This window comes from Myotis davidii, unplaced genomic scaffold (genome assembly GCF_000327345.1).
Source record: "Myotis davidii unplaced genomic scaffold, ASM32734v1 scaffold723, whole genome shotgun sequence".
In the NCBI taxonomy this organism is placed as follows: domain Eukaryota; kingdom Metazoa; phylum Chordata; class Mammalia; order Chiroptera; family Vespertilionidae; genus Myotis; species Myotis davidii.
This window is the reverse complement of record NW_006294589.1, coordinates 227,180-238,427: the sequence shown is the minus strand read 5'-3', so window position 1 is coordinate 238,427 and position 11,248 is coordinate 227,180. Positions and strand designations below refer to the sequence as shown.

General features: G+C 36.4%; 1 protein-coding gene across 2 annotated transcripts in view; it reads left to right on the top strand.

The window, feature by feature from the left end:
* The window catches only part of TMEM38B (transmembrane protein 38B), a 37,128-nt gene extending 28,419 nt beyond the window's left edge, over window positions 1-8,709 (top strand). The window contains exon 7 of one of the 2 annotated variants that reach the window (XM_006768725.2): window positions 5,014-8,709. In XM_006768725.2, the coding sequence (XP_006768788.1) occupies window positions 5,014-5,208 (195 nt within the window). In that variant the 3' untranslated portion in view covers window positions 5,209-8,709. The remainder of the gene's footprint in view (window positions 1-5,013) is intronic. The other variant, XM_006768724.2, reaches the window with a different exon arrangement.
* The last annotated feature ends 2,539 nt before the right edge of the window (window positions 8,710-11,248 follow it).

The window sequence follows — 11,248 nt, the reverse complement described above, 5'->3', positions numbered from 1 at the left end:
CAATTAATCCATTTAAAGTATACAATTCAGTGGTTTTTAGGATAGTCACAGAGTTGTACAGCCATTACCACAATCGATATTAGAACATTTTCATCACCCCAAAAAGAAACCTCATACTCATTAGCAGTCACTTCACATTTTCCTTTAATCCCCCAGCTGTAGGCAACTACTAATCTACTTTCTGTTTATAAATTTACCTATTCGGATATTTTATGTAAATGGGATACTATAATATGTGGTGGTCTTGTGACTGATTTTTTTCCCTTAGCATAAGGATTTTGAGGTTCATCAGTGTTGTATGTATCAGTACGTTATTCTTTTTTATTGCCAAATGATATTCCAGTCTGTGGATATACAGTAAAATCTCAATATAATGGACTGATTCAGGTGAGGGGTTGTCCTTTAAAGCTGAAAAAGTCCGTTATATAATAACAAATGCATATGTTAAAAAATTGACAAATTAGTTTACCTGTTTTTACTTATGTAGACATGTTTGTGTAATTAAAATTAAGTATGTATGAAAAGTTCCATTTCACAGAAAAGTTTTCTGTTTATATTACAGTAATTTTAAATTTATACCGAATAGGTCTAGTAAATGCATGTATTCACAAGTCACTGTGAGTAACACAGCGGGGGCTTGGCTTAGCGTACATGGGGACATTAGCCTGCAGGCACGAGTTAAAACTGCTGCAGAAAGTCATGCCACGCAACAACGGAACCAATTATAGTATGCGTGATGTGGTGTGATCATATGCTAATCATTTATCAAACATTGTTTACCAGAGGTGACTCTTGGATTTAAATATGTAGACTATGGTTGTAGATATGTAATATTTATGTTGGTGAAATTACTACAGTGTTTTTTCAAACATATGGCCTATACGCTAAAATTTGTTAAAATAACAGTTAATCACCTGGCCAGTGTGGGTCAGTGGTTGAATGTCAATCTATGAACGAGGAGGTCACGGTTCGATTCCTGGTCTGGGGATATGCCTGTGTTGCAGGCTCAATACCCAGGGTGGGGCATACAGGAGGCAGCCAATCAATGATTCTCTCTTATTATTGATGCTTCTATTTCTCCCTCTCTGAAACCAATAAAAATATATTTTAAAAAATAACAGTGAATTAATAACAAAAAAATAACCTATTAATTTAATTATAAGCAAATCTTGGTTAAAAGCGTTTTCACCTATGACATTTGGACCAGAAATTTTGTCTGTTAAATCTGAAGTCCGTTAAATTGAAATGTGCAAAATCAAGGGTTTATTATACTACATTTTATTTATCCATCATTTGATAGCTATTTGGGTTCTTTTGCTTTTTGGCCAATATGAAAATGAGCTATGAACATTCACATTCAAATTTTTATGTGGACATGTGTTACATTTCTCTTGGGTATATCATATAGGAATGGAATTACTAGATCATATAGTAATTGTACGTTTAATCTTTTGAGGAACTTTGAGGAATTAACCAAAGTGGCTTTATCATTTTACATTTCTACCAGCAATATATGAGAGTTCTAATTCACTACATCTTTGCCAATGCTTGTCTTTTTCATTAAAGTCATCTTAGTGGGTATGTGGCAGCTCATTGCTATTTTGATTTACATTTTCCTGATGACTAATAATGTTGAGCATCTTTTCATGTGCATACTGACCATTTATCTATCATCTTTTTGGCAGTGTCTGTTCAAATCTTTTGCCCACCTAAAAAAATTGGATTATCTTATTACTGAGTTGTAATAGTTTTCTATATATTCAGGATACCAGACCCTTTGTGAGATACATATATATATAGCCATTATTTTTCTCCCAGTTTGTGGGTTTCTTTTTTTATTTCCTTAGAATTGTCATTAGAAGAGCTGAAGTTTTTAATTTTGATGAGGTTCAGTTTATCATTTTCCTTTTATGGTCCTGCTTTCTTGTGTTCTAGCTAAAATATTCTACCATATCTCAAGGTTGTAAAGATTTTTCACCTGCATTTTTTATAGTTTTATTGTTTTTGTTTTTACATTTAGGTTTATGATCCATTTCTTTAAAAATATTTTTATTAAATTTATTGGGTGACATTTATTAATAGGATCATATAGGGTTTCAAGTATACATTTCTATAATACATGATCTGTATATTGCATTGTGTGCCATCTCAAATTAAGTTTTATAATTGGCAGGAGGTAAGGGTCAGGTTATTTTTTTCATATGAATATAAAGTTGTTTTAGCACTATTGGTTGAAAAGACTATCCTTTCTCTCATTGAATTATCTTGGCACCTTTGTTGAAAGTCAATTGTTCTTACAATTGGTGTGGGTCTCATTCTGGACTCTGTGCTGTTCCATTGCTTTATATGTCTATCCTTAGCCAATACCAAACTTTCTTAACAACTATAACTATATTAAGTCTTGACCTTAAGTGATATAAGTACTCCCAACTTTGTCCTTTTTCAGGGTTTCTTTGTATATTCTAAGTCTTTTACATTTTCGTATATAAGTATTATAAGGCTGTCACTTGAAGTCAAATGTTATTCAATTTAGGTAATAGGCTTTTTCTTTTAATAGTTTGCTAAATAAGAAGATTGTTTTATATTTTATTTGTAAAAGAGTAAGGGGTCATTCCATTTTTCACTATTATATTTGTATCACCTTGCTGAATCAAAGCCTAATAAGAGTCTAAATTCACAGAAGCCCGTCCTTGAACCTCCTGAGTCTATTTCAGCAATAACTCCTGATGTTGGCAATACTTCTTGGCTGAGTGATGACTCTACTGGGAGTAGAGCTTCTATTAAAACACTCGATTTGAAAAATACTTGCTATAGTTCACGTTCTCAGGAAATACTTTAGATCCTGGCCCTCTTCTCTTCTGTATATTGTTTTAAAAAATGCTGTTTTTCTGACAGTAGGCCAATGTTTTTATCTGAATTCTTTTATATTTTTTTGTTAATCCTTACCTGAGGATATTTTTCCATTGATTTTTAGAGAGAGAGGAAGGGAGCGGGATAGACACAGAGAGAAAAACATCGATGTGAGACTTATTGATTGGTTGCCTCCCACACATTCCTCGACCACAGCCAGGGGTCAAGCCTGCAACCAAGGTCTGTACCCTTGACCGGAATTGAACCCAGGACTCTTCAGTCCACAGCTGATACTGTATCCACTGAGCCAAACTGGCTAGAGCTGAATTCTTTATCTTTTATTTGCAGTCCATGAAGTCAATAATTTTGCTAGCTCTTACTGTATTTAATCCAAAGAATAGTTTAATATAAGGAAATTTTTGTTAGATATTACCCAATAAACTTGGAGGTGAGCATTATATTTGGATTTTTTTTCACTGTATTCTCCCCATGTGAGCACATTCATATTCACGCCTTTACCTTCTACTTGTATGGTAATGACTTCCAAATCTATGTCTTGTACTTAAATGTTTCTGGACAAACCTCTGTTACTGCACTTCTCTTTACTGTTCTATAATTACTGATTTACTTGCTTGTCTCTGACTAGTCTATAAGGTCCTTGAAGTCAGGGACTACATTCAACATTTTTCTAGCAGCCAGGTGTAAGGCACAAACAGATTATTTAAATCCTCTTGATGGCTACGTTTAGTCCTTGTTAGTGCTGTTCTGTTCAGATTTGCCTTCTGGAATGTGACCCTTTTGGGGTCTCAATGTAAACCTGAAGTGCATCTCTGGGCAGTTTCACCCTGCCCATCCTGGACCTTCAACCCGTCTGCTGAAGTCTCTGCTCCGCTCTTTAGCATTCCAGCTGTTGCTGTTTGCTAGGCAAAGGACCTAAATAGATTTTTTTCTTTACAAAGAAGACATACACATGGCCGACAGGTACATGAAAAGATGCTCAACATCATACCAGGGAAATGCAAATCAAAATCACAACGAGATCTCACCCCACACCTGTTAGAATGGCTATTATAAAAAAGACAAGAAATAACAAGTCTTGGTGAGGATATGGAGAAAAGGGAACCTTGTTCACTGTTGGTGGGAATGTAAATTGGTTACTATGGATAACAGTGTGGAAGTTCCTCAGAAAATTAAAAATAAAACTTTTATATGATTTAACATTTTACTTCTGGTATTTATCAGAAGAAAACGAAAATGCTAAGTCAAAAATGCCAGGAGGTCAGAACGGTTTGATTCCCGGTTGGGGCACATGCCCAGGTTTCAGGCTGGATCCCAGTAGAGGGCGTGTAAGAGATAGCTGATCAATGATTTTCTCTCATCATTGATGTTTCTGTTTCTCTTTCCATCTCCCTTCTTCTCTGAAATCAATAAAAATATATTTTAACAACAACAACAACAACAAAGTATATGCCAACCCCATGTTCATTGCAGCATTGTTTACAATAGCCAAGATATGACAACAACCTAAGTGGCCATCAAAAGATGAATGAAGGCTATATGATGAATATGTATACAATGAAATATTCAACCATAAAAAGGAATGAAATCTTGCCATTTATGACAACATGCATGGACCTTGAGGGCATTATGCTAGGTGAAATAAGACAGAGAAAGACAAATACAGTTTAATCTCATTTACATATAGAATCTAAAAACTAAGAAAACACACCAAATGCATAGATAGAGAGAAGAGAGATTAGTGGTTGCCAGAGGCAGGGTGTGGTGGTGGGCCAAATAGTTGAAGGGGATCAAAAGGTACAAACTTCGAGTTATAAATTAAGTAAGTTATTGGGCATGGTGACTATAGTTAATAAAACTATATTGCATATTTGAAAGTTGCTAAGAGAGTAGATCTTAAAAATTTTCATCACAAGAAGTAATGTTTTTGTAACTATGATGATGGATGTTAACTCGACTAATTGTTATTTCCAATATGTACATAAATGGTATCATATGTTGTATACCTGAAACTAGCATCTTATATGTTGATTACATCTCAATTAAAAAAACACATTTTGAATTTTTTCTCTATTTTTTTTATTACTTACCCCTTTTAGTTTGAGAATAAACATATTTAAATTCAAAATTGAACTTTTTTTCCAGATAATCATGATGACTACAGAGACTCCTATTGTGCCTTTTGCTCCTTTTGAGGCTACAGTAAGTCGAATATTGTTTGGCTGGCAGCAGCAGTTCTTACCATGTGAAAAGAAAAGTGAAATAAGCACATCGACCACAAAGTCTACAGCTGTTAGTTCAGATAAAGTTAAAAAGAAGGGCTCTAAGAAGACTGAGTAAATTTACTTGATGAGTTTTAGAAGGCAAAAAAATTTCTTATCTATCAGATTGTGATAAATATTTCTATTGTAAATGATGTGAAATAAAGATTATACATAAGGAATGGAGGTGACAAAAAGAAAGAACTTCTTTCTATTTCAGGGAGACTATCTCTTTCTGGATTGTAATTCTCCAGTGTTATGAGTGTATCATGTGAAATGGTTCTTCTAAATTATATAAAAATATTGTGGCTATTTTATAGTTTTATATTGATAAAAGCAGGATAGATTTTTTCAGTGTTAGAGAAAGTGAACCTGTTATCATTGCAAAATTACAAAAATTAAATCCTTTTTGTTTTCTTTAGATATTTTAAAATCTATTTGAGCTTTAGTTTAGCAAAATTAAACTTCTATTTCACATTACCATTATAATTTCTAGATACAGAAAACAATTCCTGTTTAATTTTGAACACTGGGAAAAGTAAACTTCACCTAAATCACTTGATATTGCAAAGAAAGTAAATTACTAGTTTATATCTCAGATATAAACATTGTATATTTCGCCCACCTTATATGGAAATATTTGAAATTTTATTAGTTTTTTTCTAGTAGTTTTTTTCAGTGAGAACAGAGTATTAGCATGAGTTTCGAAGTTTATTTCATGCCCTTGTTTATACCGTTGCTTTCTTCTCAAAAGAAAATCAGGGGTATGATTTTTAATAAATTACTAATCCTATGTTTTGCTTTGTAAGTTTCAGTTGAGAAGCTAATATTTTTTTTCTCTCCTTAAAACTCATTTGTTTTTTACTATAGGAGAACTTATTCTCAGCATTTCACATATTCTGTCTGATCTGAGTTAGTTTGAATACACTGATGGTAGTATCATCTTAATGATTTAACAAAAAGTATTATTTTAATTTAAAAATTTTCCTTTTATGTCTCTTTTGTAATGGGAACTTTTTAGTTTTCTAGTTGAAATGTCTCTGACTAGTTTGTATGTGTTTATGTTGTATTTTAATATGTATGTACATATATTATTTTATTTTAAATTAAAAATAATTACCCTTATGTGAAAATGCTCAGCTCTTATGAGAATTGCCGTTGTGCCTTTGGTAGTAACCAGCTAACCAAGAAACAGAAACTAAAATCTCATATGGCAGTCCACTTGAGTGAAAACTGATGACATTATGTCTGGTTCCTTCTAGATTTTCTTGCTTTATTTTATAGTTTAAAAGTCCAGTTATGACTTTAAAATTCTGTGACTGACATTTCTTCTATCCAGACTATGAACCTGCCTACCTGCAAAGAATTAGTATGTATCCAACATTTTTGGATGGCTAAGTACTTAAATCACATTCAAATTAAAAACATTTTAAACAAATACAAACACCAGCAGGGACTATACTTTCATTTGCTAAAAAAAAGTTTCTGGGGTGTGGGGTAGGACCTTTGATAGCTTTTGTATACTAAGAAGTTTATTTTTAATATTGTGACAAAAGGCATTAAAAATATGAGTTCTTTGTTACATTGATACTCTTGTACTTTTCAAAATTAACATGTTACTAATTGTTGACTTAGTTTTAAAGTTTGGGTTTGTGGTTGAAATGACAGGAATCTTGTTATTACACTGTGTTAAAGACAAAGCTATTAAAATAAGTTATTTAGCACCAATGAAGTTTACATTATTTTTATGATTTAAAAAATATAGTTTTTTTGAGTTACCCATTCAGAACTCATCAGGTGTTTTGACTGATAGAGTGAGAACTAAACAATTACTGTCCAAATGGGACTTTGGTACAAACTTTAAAAATCTATGCAAGCTTCCTAAAACCTTCAGTTCAAGGATCTTAGGAGGCTATATTGGAGAACATAGCTTAAGCCTGCACTCCCATCCTGAATCTACCTTGCTGCCCAGAGACTGGACGAGATTTGCAAAGCAGATTGTTAGACTCCTTACCCAACACGTAGCATAAATGAGACCTTCTGACCGGCTTCACAGCCTATTATTGGCAGCCCTGAGAAGGTCAAGACCTGGTAGGTCTCCTTACCTCAAAGGAGATAAGAAGCTTACAAGAACATTGGCTGGCTTAACTCCGTGATTTCACATTCTAATAAAATGTGGCCAAATTCATACCAAATTCTGACTTTTTAGATTAGTCATTCTTCCTTGCTGAGGGTAAAGGCTGCAGGAGCCAAATATGTGGAATGGGTCTATTTTTTGTTTGAATGTATTTTTTGTTTACTCCTTTAAGGCCCAACACCATTTTATTAAAATCTACCTCAATTCACAAATTGATTACAATTGAGTTTTACACTTGTGGAAAGACTCCAAGAGAGTAGTGGGGGAAGGTTGTCAAACAGTTTAATTTTGTCCATTTTCAGTGGGTAATTGTGATTTTTAGGGTTTTTGATTTGCATTTTCCTGATGATTAATGATGTAGAGTACTTTTTTTGTGTGTGCACATTGGCCATTTGTTTATCGCCCCCTGTAAGTATCTCTTCAGATCTTTTGCCCATATTTTATTGGATTTGTCTTTTTATTATTAAGTTGTAGGAGTTCTTTATTTATCTTGGATATTGATCCTTTGTAAAACAGGTATTTTGCACTTATTTTCTTTCTGGTCTGTGGCTTACCTATTCATTTTTATAATGATGCCTTTTAATGAGCATGGATTTTTAATTTTGAAGCAATCTAATTTCCCAGTATTTTACTCATAGTTATTATTTTCTGTCTTAAGAAACTTTTGCCTACCTCTAAGTCATGACATTGTTTCCCCATCTGCAGAATCTGAAACAAAGGAGAAACACTTAAAAGAGAACACTGTACTGTTATGTAAATTAATAATTTTGTCACTCAGCAAGTCACTTAGCTCTAATTTTTGTCTCTGATTTTTGAAAATCATTGTACAGCTTATATATTGATAATATTGATAACTTTTTCTGAGCTTGTGATACATATTATCCATTAAAGGAATTTAGGACTTTTCTGTATGGGATCTATTTAGGGGGTCTTTTTGTAGGCAGGTTTGACCTTGGTTTGCCACAATTCTGATATTTAAGTTAAGAGATGGTGAATAAGAATGTGGTAACAGAATTTTTTTAAAAATGAAGTAAGTTCTCTAAGCTCAGAGTAGGTATAGAACTGGTTGGAAAGGTAGTGGTCGAAATATATATCCCATTAGTGCATATGTGTAGTGACAAAGTGTGGAGCAGAGGTCTGATAGGAAAATCAATAGACCTTAGATTAATTCACATGCAGGCTGTCTGGTAATTCATGACACTTAATAAAGAGAATTAAGATTTCATTGGGATCAAGAAAAATTAAGCAATTTGTATGTTGGGATTATTATCAGCAAACAATGGTTTAGTGAAGGAGAGAGAAAAGAAGGGACCTCTGTCAGACAAATTTATTTTTACTTCTGTATTTTTTAAAGAGAATAAAGTTGATTTTTATAAATATGTATTTTTATAAATATTTTGTGTAATCCTGCAGTTTGACTTAAAAATTCAGCCCAATCTCAATAAAAATAGATTGTCAACTGAACCTTCCTTGAGAATAAGCTACACTAATAAAAGAGAAACATGCAAATTGACCATCCCTCCGCTATGCCCACCAGCCAATCACCATGATATGCAAATTAACCCAACAAAGATGGCGGTTAATTTGCATACACAGGCACGGAGCGAAGACCGAAGATTGAAGACAGCATAGAAGAAAGCCAAGCACTGCAGAAGGGAGTGAAGCTGCGGAGAAGGGAATGGAGCCGAGGCAGCAGAGACAGGAGCAGAGCTGAGGCAGCGGACACAGGAGGGAAATGGCGGAGAAGGGAGCGAGCGAGGCAGCAGAGATGGGAGGGAGCGAGGTGGCAGAGACAGGAGCGAGTGAGGCAGTGGAGACAGGAGGGAGCGAGTCAGCGGAGATGGGAGGGAGCGAGGCAGTGGACATGGGAGGGAGCGAGGGGGCAGAGACAGGAGGGAGCGAGGCAGCGGACAAGGGAGGGTGTGAGGCAGCGGAGATGGGAGGGAGCGAGGCAGTGGACATGGGAGGGAGCGAGGGGGCAGAGACAGGAGGGAGCGAGGCAGCGGACAAGGGAGGGTGTGAGGCAGCGGAGATGGGAGGGAGCGAGGCAGTGGACATGGGAGGGAGCGAGGGGGCAGAGACAGGAGGGAGCGAGGCAGCGGACAAGGGAGGGTGTGAGGCAGCGGAGATGGGAGGGAGCGAGGCAGTGGACATGGGAGGGAGCGAGGGGGCAGAGACAGGAGGGAGCGAGGCAGCGGACAAGGGAGGGTGTGAGGCAGCGGAGATGGGAGGGAGCGAGGCAGTGGACATGGGAGGGAGCGAGGGGGCAGAGACAGGAGGGAGCGAGGCAGCGGACAAGGGAGGGAGGGAGGCAGCAGAGATGGGAGGGAGCGAGGCAGCGGAGAAGGGAGGGAATGAGGTGATGGATGTGGGAGGGAGCGAGGTGGCAGAGACGGGAGTGAAGCCTGCTTCAGTGGGCTTCGTTCCCTTCTCTACTTCGCTCCGGCCTCAGGAAGCCCTATTCTTGCAGGAATCTTCCTGCAACGGGCCTCTAGTATGAAATAAAAGGAATCTGCTACAGGGGCTGATAAGCAGCATGGTTATGTTGACATCTTAATGAGCTGTGAGAGGATGCACATAGCATCTTGATTAAATTTTCAAAAGACACTAGGTGTTATGAAAGCCTGTGATGACAGGAAAGATGTAAAGAATTAATAATATGCTTGGAAAAACGATTCAGCTTAAAAAATGTAAGTATCCATCTGGGAAGAATTATATAAGGCTCAAGCCTAACAAAATATGCATGCATTTTGTGGTAAACTTTGAATAACAAAAATTCATGAAACATTAGCAGGTTATAGTCTTTATTTTGAGCAGCCTGACATTTTTGAGTTATGTGACTGAGGAAGAGAGAGTAATTCATGTTAGAGGACAAGTAGTAGTCTTTGCCATGACTGCTGATCTGAAAGGACTTTTTTGAAGATAATGTACATTAAAATAAAATTATTTAAATATATTTTATTGGCTTTTTACAGAGAGGAAGGGAGAGGGATAGAGAGTTAGAAACATCAATGAGAGAGAAACATCAATCAGCTGCCTTCTCCACACCCCCCACTGGGGATGTGCCCGCAACCAAGGTACATGCCCTTGACTGGAATCGACCTGGGACCCTTCAGTCCACAGGCTGATGCTCTATCCACTGAGCCAAATCGGTTAGGGCGTTAAAAATGTTTTTAAAACATTATTTCACTGAGAAGAGTAGTCAATTTATGGGTGAAACCAGAGGTCTATACAGGTTGGAGCACAAAAATTGTGTGCCAGTTATTTACCATGTGTAATACTTGAACCCCACAAGCCAGTAAGACAGGAAGTTCACAAGTCGATTCTCCTCCAGACACTGTTGCTATGTTTTATTATTATTGTTACGATGGTGAGATGATGGGATGGTATTATTACAGAGGAGCCCAGTCATTGTGTGTGGCCTCTTGATTGGTGTATTTAAATAATTCTATCATTTCTATCACTGCACTCCTATGCCAGTGATCATTCACAGTCTGGCCTTTCATGTTCTCAGTTGGCTCCAGGTCCTCCGAAGCGCCCGTGATTCTTCCTTGTGATTGCAGACTATGTGTTATGACAACTTTTGTGGTAATTAAATCCAGGTGAAGTTCTTTCACACCTGTTTGAAGGACAGTCATCCTGGGCCATATACCATTGAGATGTCTTAATTTTCTAATAGACCTCTTAGCAATGCACTCTCTTTGTTTTACTTATCACTACCTTCCAGCACGCAGATCTGGAACCCTTATTTCTGCCTCCTGCTTGGTGACTCTGCACAAGGGATCCTACTGAAAGCCATTCAAGACACTGTTAAGTTTGCTAATGCTTAGTTTTGCTCATAAGTTCCCGAGGACAGGAATTTAAGAGATTCTCTGCAGAAGAAGAAAGATCTGCTTCAAGGTCATTTTTAGTCCTTGACTATTCAAAATGCAGCTGACAACTCACCATAGAAGAGAAATTAAAATATACATGTAAAGTGACA